At 34.6% G+C, this 17,058-nt stretch overlaps 1 protein-coding gene and 1 long non-coding RNA gene across 12 annotated transcripts in view; one reads left to right on the top strand and one right to left on the bottom strand.

Annotated features, from left to right (window-relative positions):
* The window catches only part of INPP4B (inositol polyphosphate-4-phosphatase type II B), a 764,537-nt gene that overhangs the window by 194,996 nt on the left and 552,483 nt on the right, over positions 1–17,058 (bottom strand). For all 11 annotated transcript variants that reach the window (XM_045055824.1, XM_019828926.3, XM_045055818.1 and 8 more), the window contains one exon: positions 4,643–4,790. In XM_045055824.1, coding sequence (XP_044911759.1) covers positions 4,643–4,790 — 148 coding nt within the window. The remainder of the gene's footprint in view (positions 1–4,642; positions 4,791–17,058) is intronic.
* Positions 3,752–16,808, top strand: LOC123384928. The gene is made up of 4 exons (XR_006596729.1): positions 3,752–3,825; positions 11,335–11,786; positions 14,209–14,271; positions 15,830–16,808. It is a non-coding gene; the product is annotated as an uncharacterized LOC123384928 (long non-coding RNA).

Raw genomic sequence — 17,058 nt, 5'->3', positions numbered from 1 at the left:
AAGAGAAATGTTAGAAGTTCTTTTTGCAGGACAAGGCCCACTCTCAGATTCTTAATTTATTATATTATGTTATATCATATACATTTTATAATGTAATATAATTATATATTATATCAATTCATAGTATACTATAAATATGTCTTTTTTTAATGTTTATTCATTTTTGAGAGAGACAGATCATGAGTAGGGGAGGGGAGAGAGAAAGGGTGACACAGAATTCAAAGTAGACTCCAGCCTCTGAGTTGTCTGCACAGAGCCCAACATGGAGCTCAAACCCACGAACCATGAGATCATGACCTGAGCCAAAGTTGGATGCTCAACTGACTGAGCCACCCAGATGTCCCAAAATAATTCTTAATTAAATTAATTTCTCAGTTGGATGCATATGTCTTCAAGTAAATTTTTTAAGAAAGTTTTGTGAGTGGCATTTTTTGAGCTCCTGCATATTTATGTCACTTCCATTGCCTTCATTCATAAAATATTCATAACCTTGCCCTATACAATAAAGTGGGGCCATAGCCTTTTCCTCTCAAAAATCAGTAGATGCTATTCTATTGGCTTCTGCAGAGAAGTGTAAGGTTAGCCTGATTTTAGCATGTAAACAACAACAAAAAAAACCCACCAAAACTGCATAACTTTTTACTGTTTTCTTTCAAACTTTTGCATGAGTTTTTCCTCCCTAAGAGCACTTCAAATTATTTGATAGTGCCCAACCCTGTGCCTTGTATATCTAACATCTTTTCCCCCATCATTCTGAACTTTTTTCACCCTCATTCAGTATTTGAGGAGAACTTATTATATTTGTCTTCCACATTATTGATACAATTTCTCAGTGTCAAATCTGTTTTCTCTGGCTCTCTGGATTTCAGTTGGTTGCTGCATTTTAAAATTTCATTATTCCTTCCATTATCTGTTTCTTTACAGCATTTTCCCTAAAGGATAATAATTCTTTTCTTATGGGTTTCTGATTCTGCTTCCTAATAACCATACCTTCTTACACTCTACTGAGATGGCTAGTCAGTTTTCCTATATTTTTCCTTATCTCCCTTTTGTGTCTTCAAAAAAGTGTGATTTTTTCCCTCTTATTCTTTATAAAATGTTAAAGATTCATTGTTGAATTTTTAAAAACGAATTATGGGAGATTTACACAGAAAAGTTGGTGGAGAAAGCAGAAGGTATATGAAACAGGTTGGTCTTTACAGTGTCTAGCCAATTTTCAGATCTATCAGGTATTTATATAATTGAGTTCTATAGGATTGAAATTGGATTTTCTTCTCTGAAAAATTCCCAGTGTATACCGATGACAGTTCCTAGTTTTGTTCCTAGCAACGCAACTTCATATTTGGATTCACTGTTCCTTTGTGTCCACCAAAACTGTCCCCAGGCCTATCTATGTGTTTGGATTTTTTTTTTCTGTAAGTGCAAAGGAAAAAGAGATAGGAAGAGAAGAGAACAGGTAAATGGACAACACTTTGGTATGCTAAAAAGTAATAAAACCAATTACAGAGGTTATGTGTACTAAACTTTAATGGCTTAATGGCTGCTTTCTCCTTACTCCCTACCCATTATTTCCCCCTGGGATTTACTGTCTGTGAATGGATAGACAGAGAGATATTAACTGGAGTGAAGAAAAGATAGGGGTTAAAGATAGCACTGTGGAAGATTCACAAGTAGTAGACATGCAGAAGGTCAGCTGATCAACCTTTAAGGGGTCTCTAAACTGATGACAAAAGACAGACTGGAAAAATAGTACGGGTCTTTTCATTTTCTTTCCTACTATGTTGCAGTATTTTTAGATAAACAGCATTAGTGGTCCATCAACTAAGATGCTAAACCTTAAAACATTAGCCTAATAATTAGTCATCATGTTATAAACAGTACATTGTACAATAATAATGTATTATTATTTTTTAAATTTTAATATTGTGGTATGCTAATCAATTTCCATGTTTTGTGAAAGGTCATAATTTTCTATTTTTTGTGTCTTTATAGATTATTTTTTTAAATTTTAATTCCAGTGTAGTTAACATACAGTGTTCTACTAATTTTAGGCGTACAATATAGTACTTCAACAATTCCATACATTACTCAGTGCTCATCACAATAAGTGTACTCTTAATCACCTGACCTTTATCACCCATCACCAATCCCTCCTTTCTGGTAACCATCTGTTGGTTCTCTATATTAAAGAGTTTGTTTTTCAGTTTGTCTTTTTGTTTTCTTTGTCCATTTGATTTGTTTCTTAAACTCCACATATGAGTGAAATCATACGGTATTTGTCTTCTGCTGATTGGTTTATTTCACTTTGCATTATATTTTCTAGATCCATCCATGTTGTTGCAAATGACAAGGTTTTATTCTTGTTTATGGCTGAATAATATTCTGAGATGTGTGTATATATATACACACACATGCGCATATATATATATATATATATATATATATATATATATATCACCTACTAATGAGCATTTAGATTGCTTCCATAATTTGGCTATTGTAAATAATACTGCAATAAACATAGGCATGCATGTATTCCTTTGAATTAGTTGTTTTGTATTCTTTGGGTAAGTGCCACTAATGGGACTACTGGATTATGGGGACCTCAGAAGAAGAAGAGAGATTAAAAAAAAAGGCAGAAAAATTTTGAAGAACTAATAGCTGAAAGCTTCCTGAATTTGGGGAAGGAAACAGAAACCCAGACCCAGGAGGCACAGAGATCCCACAGCAAAATTTACCCAAGGAGGTCCTCACCAAGACACATATTAATTAAAATGGCAAAAATCAGTGATAAAGAAAGAATTTTAAAAGCATCCAGAATAGTTACATATAAAGGAAATCTCATAAGACTATCAGCAGATTTTTCAAAAGAAATCTTACAGGCCAGAAGGTACTGACTGGCATCATACAGACATTTTAGTGGGAATTTAGGACTGGCTAACTTAGATGGAGTTTTCAGGGGCCATTTTTAGGGCAAAGCCTAACTCTACTTTTCTTTAAATCTGCCACCTCTGGCAACTCCTCTTCTCAGCTGAAATAAAGGTGCTATGACCTCTAACTCATGCTTGTTTATGGAGTCCTTCCTTATTCTATAATCCCTGTGAGGAACAGTTATTCTCTATAAAACTTCCATATGAAATGTGATCTTTACATAACACTAGTGGGAATAATTCTTAGTGTTCAATAATCTAGAATACAACAATGCTGAGGATGAGAATTCTTTTATGACTTTGAAGATCCAAACTCTATAAACTTGTTTATCCTTCCTAGGAATTTGTTGTGTTCATTACATACTCTTAGTACTAGCTATAGATAAGGATGATATTGAATAATTTGGCTTACATTAATTCATTCTTGCCGCTGGCTCTTATAAGTAGTCTGCTTAGTTTCCTGAACATGTTACAGCTTCTCTTGACCCAAGTCAATATCTGTTGTCTGGTTTTTGTGGTCTGATTATCTTCACTCTCCTACTCTCAAATATATATCTCCTTGTCCCTCTTTCAATATTTATTTCCCTGAGTCCAGGTTGTTTCCTTACAACCCAATTTCCTATCTGATTTTCTCTAAAATCTTGGCTCTGTGTTTTTTCTTTTACTTATTCCTCACATAGAAATATAGCATCTGTGTGGTCATTTCTATTCTAAAATATACTGTCAATATTGCCAGCTTTGACCTGCTTTGTCCATTGTTTGCTCACTGTTTTAGATCAAGATGATATCCTTGGGAACTGTAGAATCTACCAAAAGGGTACCTACTATTAAGTAACTTGGTGTATTAATGTGAACATAGGCCAGAAATCCAAATTTTAGACATTTCCACACTTGGGTATGTATTTCAGCAATTACAAGTGTTACAAAAGTATCTGCTAATTTTCTGAAATGTAGGCCCTTAACAGTGCTTAGTATAATGTAGAATTCAGCATTTTTAAAGTCAGTAGAGGTTTATAAGGCAGAAAAACAAATTGTTTGATCTGTCATGGGTCAGATATATTCTTATTAACAAACAGTTCCCAGATCTTTCTGTTTTACTATGGCAATAGATTTAATTTTGCCGGATAACAACAACGTCCACTAATATAGCATACTTTATGAATCATCTAAAAGAGTTTTTAGACCAACAAATATCTGAAAGCCTTGTTACAGGTGAGTAGTCCAAAGAGCCAGGAGGCATTTGTTACAGAAACAGTAATCATAAGCAGATGAGGTAAAGACAAAAGGATTATTAGTAAGGTCCAAGTTCAGATTACTGGATACACACCAACTATATAATAGAAATAAATAGAAGCAATAAGTGAGAGTCATATATGTAAGTTTAAATTTTCTAGTAGTCATAGTTTAAAAGTTAAAAAAGCAAGTGAAGTTAATATTTTATTTAACCTCCATATGCCCCAAATTTTAGTAATTTCATTATAAAATCGGCCTTTTTATATTTGTTTGTGTGATAAGAATTCAAAATCTCGTGTGTATTTTACACTTAAAGAACATTTTTAATTGGACTAGTAGCATTTCAAATGATTAACAGCCATACAGGGCTAATGGCTGGGCAGTGAAAGTCTAGATTTTTGTGTTATAATCATACTTTGAGAAAAAATGTTTTGTAGAAAAAATAATGTGAAAGACAATCATAAATTATTTTCTCTTACCTACACAAGTCTTCTTTTATGTGAAGAGAAATCAATTCCTTAGGAATATGAAAAGAAAGTATGCTCTCTGACATCTGCTCCCGGATTCGCATCCACTTATTGTCAGATGTAGGAAATCTATATAATTTACACACTGGGTTCTTTAACACTGAGAGGGAAGAAAAAAAATAAAAGGTTAGTAGTTAAATTATAAATACATGCACATTAGATAAAGATCAATTAACATAATTATTAATCATTGTACCACTCATTATTTGTTTAATCAAAATTTGGTTTTATCATAATTAATTAGTGCATTTGAATTTCTAAGAATTTTGTTCTTCTGTTTTCTTCAGTAGCTTCTGAGATATAAAGTTGTTATTAAATTAAAAAATAATACATCAAATTCCAATTCATAAATGTGGCTATTGTGGTTCTCTAATTTACCACCTATTAATTTCTTTCTCTTCCAAAGATTTTCTTAAAGCATATGTATTTATAAATATACATAAAATATATGTACTTACATATAATACACACGAAAAATACATTTCTGAATTTTTTCTGATCATTGTTAGTCAACTTTGCTCACTTATACAGTAGATGACAACTGACATGTTATTTCTGAGGCTTCAAATGGCCCTACTACTAAAAATGGTTTATTTCTTAAATGCCAGAAAGGTTCCTTGGATTAAGCTCTAGTACAATTCAAATATTACGTATACTTTAGTGCCAATGAGTCAATAAAATACTTTCCTAACATTACATGTTGTGAGAAACAAGAAAAGGAGGCTCTGAAAAAACTGTATTTGTGGATGGAAAGTAATTAGGGAAGAAATACAAGATTATGCCATCCAGGATTTTAATAGATTTAGGGGAAAAATGGAGGGCCAGAGATTAAGATAATGCTTGATACTTTTTTCATGAGGCCAGTATATCTACCACACTCCCAAGCCATTTATTTCAGGTCAGAAATTGATTTCCACTGCTGTTTAGCAATGAATGCCTTTGTTTCACTTATACACCAAAGTTTAATGGGCAATATATTATCAAGTCAATCATCAGTCAAATATTTATGGTTATTTGGCTCCAGTTTATTAATAAAACTGATTAAAAACAAAATTTGATATTGAAATGGAGCACAGGTTACGTGGGCCAAGACTACTCAATATATAAGGTAAAATTCCTTTCAAAATTTAGGGCTCCCTAAGACTGTATCCCATTCACTACTTGGGTAAATATATAATAGCTTTTTGAACATTAAAATGAGGATCTATTCATCCGTTCCTCTGCAATCATCCATTCTCAGAGGCATAGTCTATACATTATCATTGTCAGAATTGATGATATATCAAAAACCTTGATTTCAAAGATCCCATTCTTCAACAACTAGATTCAAATCTTCCAGTATACCTACCTACCCACTACTAAGAATTAGCCAAAGTGGTCACTTTTCAAAAACACCAATAGAAGCCAGAATATAGTAGAATATTTCCAATATGTTGAGAGAAAATATTTAAAATCTAGAGTTGTATGCCCAGTTAAAAAAAAATTAAAATAAAATCTAGAGTTATATGCCTGAAGAGATTATATTTTTAACATAAACATTATCTATAAGTTTTATCAATTAGATTATGTCACAGATCCATATATCAAATTAATTTTATTTATTTTCTTTCTTATTGAAGTATAACTGACATATAACATTATATTAGTTTCAGGTGTACAATGTAATGATTCAATATTTATATACTGTACTGCAGAATAATCACCACAATAAGTCTAGTTGACATCACCATCATAGCTATAATTTTTTTCTTGTGATGAGAACTTTTAAGGTGTACTCTTTTAATAACTTTAAACTACAGTATTATTAACTATAGTCACCATGTTGTATATTATATCCCTAAGACTTACTTATTTTATAACTGGAAAAGTGTACTTTTGACTCCTTTCAACCATTTCACCCATAGCCACCCCTACCTCTGGCAACCACCAATCTGTTCTCTGTATCCATTAGCTTGTTTTTTGTTTGTTTGTTTGTTTGTTTGTTTGTTTACTAGATTACACATATAAAAGAGGTCATATGATATTTGTCTTTCTCGGTCTGACTTATCTCACTTAGTGTAATTCCCTCAAGGTCCATTCATGATGTCACAAACGACAAGATTTCATTCTTTTTTATGGCTGAGTAATATTCCATTATATATAGATATCTATTGATGGATCAATTAATCAATTGATAGATCAATATCACATTTTCTTTATCTATTCATCTGCTAGTGGACACGTAAATTATTTCCATGTCTTGGCTATTATAAACAATGCTGCTATGAACATGTTGGTGCAGATACCTTCTCAAGTTAATGTTTTAATTTCCTTTGGATATATTCCCAGAAGCAAAATTACTGGATAGTATGGTAATTCTATTTTTAATTTTTTTAGGAACCTCAATACTGTTTTCCACAGCACCTACACCCATTTACAATCCTACTAACAGAGAACAAGGGTTCCCTTTTCTCTACACATTCTTTCCAACACTTGTTATTTCTTTTTTTTTTTTTTTTTGATAATAGCCATTCTAATAGGTGTGAGGTAATAGTTCTTTATGATTTTGATTTGCATTTCCCTGATGATCAGTAATATTGAATATCTTTTCATGTACCTGTTAGCCATCATTATATCTTCTTTGGGAAAGTGTTTATTCATATTCTCTGCCCATTTTTTAATCAGATTTTTTTTTGCTATTGAATTTTATGATTTCTTTATATATTTTGTAGAGTGGGCCTCATCAGATATATTTTCTTTCATCTGAAATATAAGTGAGCCTATAAAAGAAACGATGATATTCCATTTTCTTTTTCTTCTTTTTTCAAGTTTTCATTTAAATTCTAGTTAGTTAAGATATATGGTCAAATTTGTTTCAGGTGTAGAATTTAGTTATTCATCACATATAATACTCAGTGCTCATCGCAAGTGCCCTCCTTAATATCCATCACCCATTTAGTCCATTCCCACTCACCTCCCTCCATCAGCCCTTTGTTAAGAGTCTCTTTTTTTTAAATTAATTTTTTTAATGTTTATTTATTTTTGAGAGAAAGAGAGATAAAGCATGAGTGGTAGAGGGGCAGAGAGAGAAAGAGGGAGCCACAGAATCCGAAACAGGCTCCAGGCTCCGAACTGTCAGCACAGAGTCCGACGCGGGACTGGAACCCACAAACTGTGAGATCATGACCTGAGCCGAAGTTGGACGCTTAACTGACTGAGCCACCCAGGCGCCCCTGTAGTTATGAGTCTCTTATAGTTTGCTTCCCTCTCTCTTTTTTTTTCCCTTCCCCCTATGTCATTAATTTTTAAAGTGACAATGTTTCAAAGATGTAAGAATTTTACTACAACCTCAATTCCATCTCTAGAGTTTGAGAAGAAAAGGAAGTATGTATTGAATTCAATGTAGTATCAGTAAGGTTAAACCATTTATGGGATCTCATGAATTCTAATATAGCTAACATGATCAGAAATATATATGCATTCTTTCATAGTAAGACAAAAACTCAATCTCTGAAATGTCCAAAATTTTGCTTAGTAACCTAAGTAAATATTCAATTACTTAGTTTGTGTATACTCAGTTTATGTGCTTCTTTTAAACCTCTGTTTTGTTTTGTTTTTTCGAGATTATACAGAATTTTTGTATTTCCCAAACTCTTGTTAAGAATCCTTCATTTTTCTTGTCTTTTATAAACAGTAAATAATAGTTATTTTTTCTGAGAATTTGAATTAAGATACAAAACATAAAATGCTTCATTTCCTCAGTTATCCCAAAAGTAGCCTTTCCACTTTTGATTTTATTGTTTTTATTTTAATGCTCTTCAGTGTGTTTAAGTATCAACCTTCACTGAAATGGCTTAAGCAGAAGTCAAGGGCAATTTGATTAATGAGTTCTAGAACTCTCCTCTGACCATCTGGTACATATCAAACAAGGACTCTGTGGGAATGCTACTGTTTTTAAAGAAAACGCTTGGGACAAATTTAAAACAAAAATTCAGGCAACTTGATCAATCTCAGTTATATCTCCCAACTAACTTTCATGTTACAGGTTCTGATCTTTTGAAATTCATAGATCTGCAAACATTAGTACTAAATCAGGATCTCAATGTAGCTATAGTGGGGTCCACCTTACAACCCAGTTTCATTCAGCAGCATTTCTTATTAAACACCTACTATGTATAAAGCAAGAACATATACTCGGTATCTTAAAATATCATAAAATGGAGTATGACTTAAAAAATGAAAAAAAAATATGGCCTAACATTTTACTGCTATGCAAATGTATTGCACTGGTTACAAGAAAGACCAGATAGGATGTTCTTAACTCAAAATTCTTACTGTGTTGATAATGGGGGGATTTTGTCATCTTCATATAAAAGAAAGGCATATTGTATTCATGCACCACATACTGAACAATGGATCATAAATTATGAATGCTTGTGTAACCTTGTTTTAATGTTTCTTCCTTATAGAAGACATTCAATTCCAACAATTCTGCATACTCATTCCAGCTGTGTGAATGAGTCCATCACTTTCAGCTCTGGCTTATCATTGATGCCAAGTTTTTCTTTATGTAGGAGATGCATTTCTGACCATACAATAGGCCTGTCAACTCAGAACACTATCTAACATCTATTATAAATTCTTTAAAGAGACCCCTGTGTGTGTGTATGCTCTTCACTTTTTTCACTGCTTTTGCCAAAACAATTGCTAAAAATATCATGTGATTGATTCTGCCAAGAGAAAAGTAGCAGAGATATTTTGGACTACATCATGGTCTTGAGATGACTTAAGAGTAAAGTTCTAAGTTGGTACAGATGTTGTTACATTTCTTTGAAGTCCACTCTCTATGGTGAGCACAGGAACAGAAAGTAGATGGCAGATCCCCCCCCCCCACACCAAATTGCAGCACAACTCGAATTTCTATATTGTTTTCTCTCAGACACCATAGCAGCGCTTCTTTAACAAGGTACCTTGCTAAGAAATTGTGAAAGCCAAGCTGTCCCAATTCTGAATTATCAAAGTAAAGACGCCAAAGAAATGTTCAACAGAGCCAACACATAGACGACACATTAAAAACAAAACAACATGGCTGTTCAAGAGAACTGGGGCAGAAAGGATAAACCAGAAAGATACCATAGGAATTTGTTTTTTTCCTGTTTCTGTGTTAGGGGTGTCAGTGGATAGACAAGAAACTTTGCAAATTTAGATTTAGGGACAAGGGAGTTATCAAAAAGCCAAACACTTACTTCCTCTGGTTGTCTTTAATATGTTTCTCAAGTGGAAGCTCATATGTGATTATCCTCATGAACTTTCTTGCATTCAGGAGGTGGTAGGAGTCATATATTTAAATGGAATCTGACTTTATTGGCTTCAAGCCTTAAAAAAATCATTATTTTAATGTCCTACATATTCTTGTAGAGAATTCTGTTGCTTTTAACTATGCAGTTGTTTAATAGTTTAATTATTCAGCTGAATGTACATGCATTGCCTGTTCTCCAAATGCTACATTATACTTACTAAAGATAAGTCTGTGTAATCCAATTAGATACTGACATTCCCTCATTTGTACTTGGAAATATCTTAGATTTATATACATCCAAAATGTAGGTTGGCTCTTTTTAAGACTGGATGAGAACTGAAAAACCTAAATAGAAATCACTAAAACACCATCCTGAACATGGTTATTGAAAAGAGACGGTAAGGAGACCCGACAGGAACACAGAAAACACAGCAAAGAGAGATCTGTTTACAAATAATAAAGATGAAATAAGTTGTTAAAAAAATGAACTCCTAAGAATGTTTCATTAATTTTCTCTAGATCTGTTATAAAATCTAACTTATGTTATTGTTTGTGTTGTTTTTAAAGGAGAAACAGAAAAAATGGAATAGAAAATAGGATATTTTCTATCTTGAACAAAGTGCTGCTTCTCTAGTCTAGTCAAACCCATAAGCTCTTGGCCCTCCATCTTCAATCTAAGGCCAAGAATAAGAAAAACTATTATAGATGTCAGATTAGGACATAAAGATAATATTTGTGGGCATTTAGTCTCCAGTTGGTGATAAATTGGTAAATTTAGTGTATACAATTTGGGTTTTAGTTTTTAGGTGATCAGAAAATGATTTGCTTCATTCTCTCTAGTTTGCATGATTTTCTCTGTTCATTCTAGTTCAGTCATAAAGTAAAAGATACAACCAGGAGAGGTAGACGGTGGCTCATATTTCATTCTGAGCAACCTGAAATGACCTATAGTCCTCTGAACTCAAGCTGTTTCTCACCAATTTCCTTCTGTTCAAGGCATTCCTTGCACCTCAAAGGAACACCTCTCTTTTCTGGCTATACGCAACCTTCCTATAAACTCAGCTGAGCTAGAACCTCCTCTGGGAAGCCTTCCTTGGCCTCCACCTCATCCTTCCCTACAGGTTTCTCTCCTTGGTACTTCGTATCCCCAGCTCTGTCATGGTTTTTACCAGTTGTGCTACAATTGTCTACTTACTGTTCCAGGTCACCCATTAGAGTGTGAACTTTGTGAAGGCTAGGACAGTGCTGTTTTGTTCTTGTCCTCATTTTATCTCCTGCACCTAGCACAGTGCCCAGTAAAAATAAACATTCCACAGAAATAAGCTTAAACCTTTCAACTCATGTTTCCCGTCACTACTTTCCCCAGGAGAACAGTTAGAGCACCAACAACTGTGTGAAGAGAGAGGGAAAAATGCAAGAGTGAAGAATACAATTGAAAACCTCACTTGAAGGGAGCACGGGCATCAGAATGAAGGATGAAAAAAAAAAACACGATTGAGAGAAAGGTATCCTCACATTTGTCCACAAAATGTTGGCTTTTTAACTCTATCATCTTCTTGCCTTCATTTTTCTTCTAATTTACCTAGGTGGGGAGTGGAGGAGGTAATGGACTGATACCAGGAAGACAGCTGAAGCATTTAAAGGTGTCTAAGACATGATTTCATTGATTTTTAGATCATGAAATTCACTCTTCCACAGAAGCTACTTAACATCCTAAATATATTAGTACACAGTAATGAAAACATATGGTAATTCCCAAAGAGCAAAGTTAATGGACTCTGTCCCATTTGTTAAAACAGCAGACGGCAAAGAAATCTGGTAAGTATAAAAGATCAAAGGCCAGTATTAGAAGTCAAAATTGCCCCAAATTTTACATATTAGAGAGTTACAAATACAAGGACAAAATCTATTTAAACTAGTGTGGGTAGGGGCGCCTGGGTGGCGCAGTCGGTTAAGCGTCCGACTTCAGCCAGGTCACGATCTCGCGGTCCGTGAGTTCGAGCCCCGCGTCGGGCTCTGGGCTGATGGCTCAGAGCCTGGAGCCTGTTTCCGATTCTGTGTCTCCCTCTCTCTCTGCCCCTCCCCTGTTCATGCTCTGTCTCTCTCTGTCCCAAAAATAAATAAACGTTGAAAAAAAAATTAAAAAAAAAACTAGTGTGGGTAAAATACAACAGAGATGTCTTTGTTTATATAAAATGATGTCATCTAAAGTCTGACAAGGTAGTAGATTTCACAGCTCATGAATAAACAGAAAAAAATAAAGGGGGAAACTGGGGATTTGCCTTTCGGTTGGAATTCATCAGGACTCAAAATGAGTATAAAGGGACATATTTTTGACAATCTCTTAAAATAATGTGAGTCATGCATTGCTTTGGATGGGAGTGTTAGTGAGGAGAACATTACCCCAATATTTGGCTCATGTGGTATTGTGAGAGGCAGATAAATTCTATGGTGTCATATGAGGCAGAAAACATTTTTTTAAAGTAATCTCTACACTCAACGTGGGGCTCAAACTCATGACCCCAAGATTAAGAGTCACATGCTGTATGGACTGGAGGCAGAAAACACTTAAAAATGAGAATTTGGCAGTAATTTTTAAGGAAAGTGATAAATTCTTTGATTTGAAAGCTAAATAATTAAATTTAAACATCTTTCTTATGGAGAGAATAACAATGTCATTTTCTGTTACATGAAGCATAAATTGAGATGATAAGATACACTGGCTATCAGCCATCTGACAAGCATTTATTGAGTTTCTATTGTGTTCTGGCCCTGGAGATACAGAAATAAATAAGCAATGCTCTTTTTTCTTAAATAGCATATAATCTAGCATCTTCTGCAAAGTGGTGGATGGCTTAACCCCAATTTGAGAAAAAGAATAAAAGATACAGTGGCCTATTTTGAGAAAAACCGTGATTCATCTGTGAAGCAAGAAATGCAAAACACCAATAAATTCTCTGAATAGGAAGGCAACTGCATGCATGGATTTAGGATAGAGAGATGGCCGGTCTCCTCATTTTTGTTTAGATTCCACCTTACACAGTCACGGAAATCACAGCTGTCAGATATCCCCTCTATGAATATGAAGGACAGTATACACGTTAATCTACAGCATGAAAGTGGCCTTTAAAGAATATAAAGGATAATTTCATGACTCAAGAAGTATGGAATTCAACCAAGGAAGATGCTGTATCAGATCTAATGCTTGCTGACAGGGGAAAACTCACTCAAAATGTGAAGAAAATAGGAAACCTTGTGACAGGGCCCATTAGTTCCTCAGATTTGGCATAGTAACAGAAGGGTCTATGGGCTGACGTGCATTATACTTTTACAAAGAGAGCTGGAAGAATTGGGACTATAGAGAGAATTATCTTTCTGACAGAATTTTAAAAAGGTATTATTTTTGGTCAGGCTTATTAAATATAAATGACTTCTGAGAAAGACAACTGTGACAATGACAAAAATTAGTATGTGACTCCGTATGAAACTGATTAAAACAAATGCATTTATGAAATAAATAGCTGAATTATGCTATATTGACTTCACACGTGTGAGAGCCAAAAAAAGAAGTCAAAGACTGTCCTGGTTAATGTGATCATTTGAAAAGCACTGATGTGGGGCGCCTGGGTGGCTCAGTCGGTTAAGCGGCCAACTTCGGCTCAGGTCATGATCTCACGGTCTGTAAGTTCGAGCCCCGCGTCGGGCTCTGTGCTGACAGCTCAGAGCCTGGAGCCTGTTTCAGATTCTGTGTCTCCCTCTCTCTGACCCTCCCCTGTTCATGCTCTGGCTCTCCCTGTCTCAAAAATAAATAAAACGTTAAAAAAAAAAAAAAGAAAAAAGGAAAGCACTGATGTGCGAAGAGGCTGATCCATGTATTTGGGTCTCGGTGCTGGTGGGCAAATCTAGGCTTTGATACCAGTCCTTCCGACAGCCTGTCCAGTGCTCTTATATTAATACCACAAGAGCTATTTGGTATTGTTCGGCTGCAGAGAAGTCCCTCAGTTGATGTGACTTAGCAGGACACGTGAGAGACCCAACTGCACTTCTCTGTTCCCCACCCTACCCCCGCCAACAACAAGCAGTTTTAAGCTTTCTTACTACCATTTTGCTTCAATGAATAAGCAAATAACCAAATGAATAAGCAAATAACTGTTTTAACAAATTTATGTTATGACCTACATAATTAGAGAGTCAAACTAAATAAGAACTTCACATTTCTAATACTTACTGTGTCTTCTAGTGTGTCTTGTTTCAGAGAATGTAAATGCAGCTGCTGAAAGGACTGTTTTCCCATAAAGCTAAGGTACTTACAGAACTTTCTTAAGGAATTGTAAATTCTGCCCCCACCCCCTCCTTTCTCTCCTTCTGCCCTCCATTCCCCAGACTCCCAACATACACATTCACCTTGCAAGGCAAGCAAGGCATGAAAAAGGTGAGAACTCAGGGGTAAGAGCTTTTTTTCTTGTTAGTCTTACAATAGATGAGTGAATTTCCTGAATTATAAATTAAACCTCTAGAGATATAAATAGAATAGTGAAGAGCTGCTATGAGATATGACATTCTCTTCCATTCACTCAATAAGTACTTCATAACTCACTTGAGGCTGGCAAGTTCCACATAATACATTAATACAAAGACTTGAAAAAAATGTCAGTAGCTCTCTTTGCCTACAGATTAAAAAAAAATACCACAAGGGAATATAATAGATTAATTCCAAAGTTGCTGAGTTTACATAGAAAAATAAATAGAACAATAGACAAAGGTACACACAAGCCAAAGTCATACATATTCTATACCTGTATGATGAACTTTTGTATTTTAAGCAGAAACATTTCACATAGAGAACCTCGTTGCATTTAAATACTTTTTAAAAACCTAGCTTTTGTAACATTTGATTCCCATTTAGTTTTATCTTTCCCTAATGTAAGAAGGCTCAAAGAAAATATTTGTGGTAAATATCCTAGGTTCTGAGTGTTCCTCTGGATCGCATGGACTAAGGACATTGAGAAATATCATTAGAGGAGCACCTGGGTGGCTCAGTCGGTTAAGCGTCCAACCCTTGACTTTGGCTCAGGTCATGATCTCATGGTCTGTGAGTTTAAGCCCTGCATCAGGCTCTGTGCTGACAGCATGGAGCCTGCTTGGGATTCTCGCTCTCCCTTTCTCTCTGCCCCTCCTCTGCTCAACCTCTTTCTCTCTCTCTCTCAAAATAAATAAACATTAAAAAAAAAAAAGAAAAGAAATATCAGAACTAAGTGGAGTATCACCACCCAAACTGTCACCTCCATAAAAGGAGAAAGGCAGTAATCAATCATCTTTCACTCCACTAAGTATATTTAAATTATGGAAAGCAGCTGCCTCCATCAGTTCCATGTCAGTTGCCTTTGTTGTATAACAATTGATGCATTAGGAATAGTATCCTAGTAATCTGGAATAGTTAGTATGCCTCTAAGACTCATGCCCTACAGATTTTATGGCACAGGTATATGGAGGTACAGGTTTATTTTTCACTGTGTTCCTTCTGTCTCTTCTTCCTTAGGTAATATATTTTCTTACTTAGAAAGCCATTTTTCTCTTTCTCCTTAAAATGTATATTAAGCCAATCAGTATTTTGAAATGGCATTTCTTTCTCTGTGCATAAAAACTACAAGGTTCACATGAGTGAATTACTAAAAAGTTATAATTATAATGTAGATGATTGTGGTGATAACCCGATTCATCCAAACTGTATTTCACATGTACTTAATATGTACTTAATATGTCCCACACTCAATTTTATTTCTCAAAATTGACATTTCCTAAATTAAATAGATTATGTGGATACATTAAAATAAAGGATTAAAAGTCTGGTCAACTTTCAGGTGGAAAATAAATGTGAGGAGGACGCTTTGAGGATATATTAGATACTTGAAGCAGCCCGAAAACTTATCAAGTACTTTTAACGTCCATGGCTGGTCTAGCTGTCTGGGTAGACTCTTCACTGCTCATTGCACATCCCTCTCAACATTACATCCTAAATGAAATGAACAACAGTGTCGTTTGCTCATAGGCTAAGAAGTTGCTCCTCTTCTCTGGTATAATCAATCCCTCACTCCAGGCAAGTATAATTACTGATTTTTTGTTATTGTTCCATTTTATTTTGAGTTCTCTGTAAGTATGAACAGAGTCAAAAGGGTTGCCTTCCCTTTCTCCATTCCCTATTAGTAGAGGCTTCTGCCAACGAAAGGTTGCTAATAGTTTAGCAGTTATATATGAGTAAGCTTTGAAATTCGGTATCATTCACTAAGCTGATTATTATGCTATCTAAGTCATTGGTTAAGTGTACGACATGACAGGGCTAGAAAAATATTAAGGCTTATTCTATTGTTACACCAACTTGTCAATTAATGGCTTTTTGGTAATAGCTTGGCCTACTAATTAAGAGCAAAGGACTTGGGATCAAAACTGGATTTAAATTCTGGACCTGTCATTTGCCAGGTAGGTGACCTTGACCGATTTCCTCATCTGTAAAATGAGGATTATGACAGTGCCATTTTCATAGCACAGGTCAGAAGGCAAGACATATGAGGCATTTAGCCTGCTGCTTGCCACTGTAAAAGTCATTGTTTACTATTATTAATGGTAACATAATTTACATTAACATAAAAATATCAGTTCCATAATTTACTATATATATTATCACAATTTTAACTGGTCCTATAAGTCTCAGTTTTATTCACAAGGTTATCATTTAACACATGGTTTAGCGTCTTGTTGAAATTCAAATATATTACTGTACGTAACACATTAAATACATATATACCCCAGGAATGTACAAATGTGTATATGAATTTTTCCTACTTAACCCATATATGTACTGTTTTAACAACTTTGTTTTGAACTCTATAATTAGAAAGTCAAACTAAATAAGAGTTTCATATTTCTAATGCTTATTGTCTTCTAATGTGTCTTGTTTCAGATAATACCAAATCCAAAGCTAAAGGGAATTTGCCATACAGCCACAGTGTTTTTATATCTTTCTTATGGAATTGTCAAGTCTATCCTCGCTCCACAGATGATGGTTACTTCTCATGATTACCAATTTATTTAC

Source organism: Felis catus, chromosome B1, assembly GCF_018350175.1.
Source record: "Felis catus isolate Fca126 chromosome B1, F.catus_Fca126_mat1.0, whole genome shotgun sequence".
NCBI lineage: Eukaryota > Metazoa > Chordata > Mammalia > Carnivora > Felidae > Felis > Felis catus.
The sequence above is the reverse complement of the archived record's forward strand: the minus strand, read 5'-3'. Positions and strand labels throughout refer to the sequence as shown.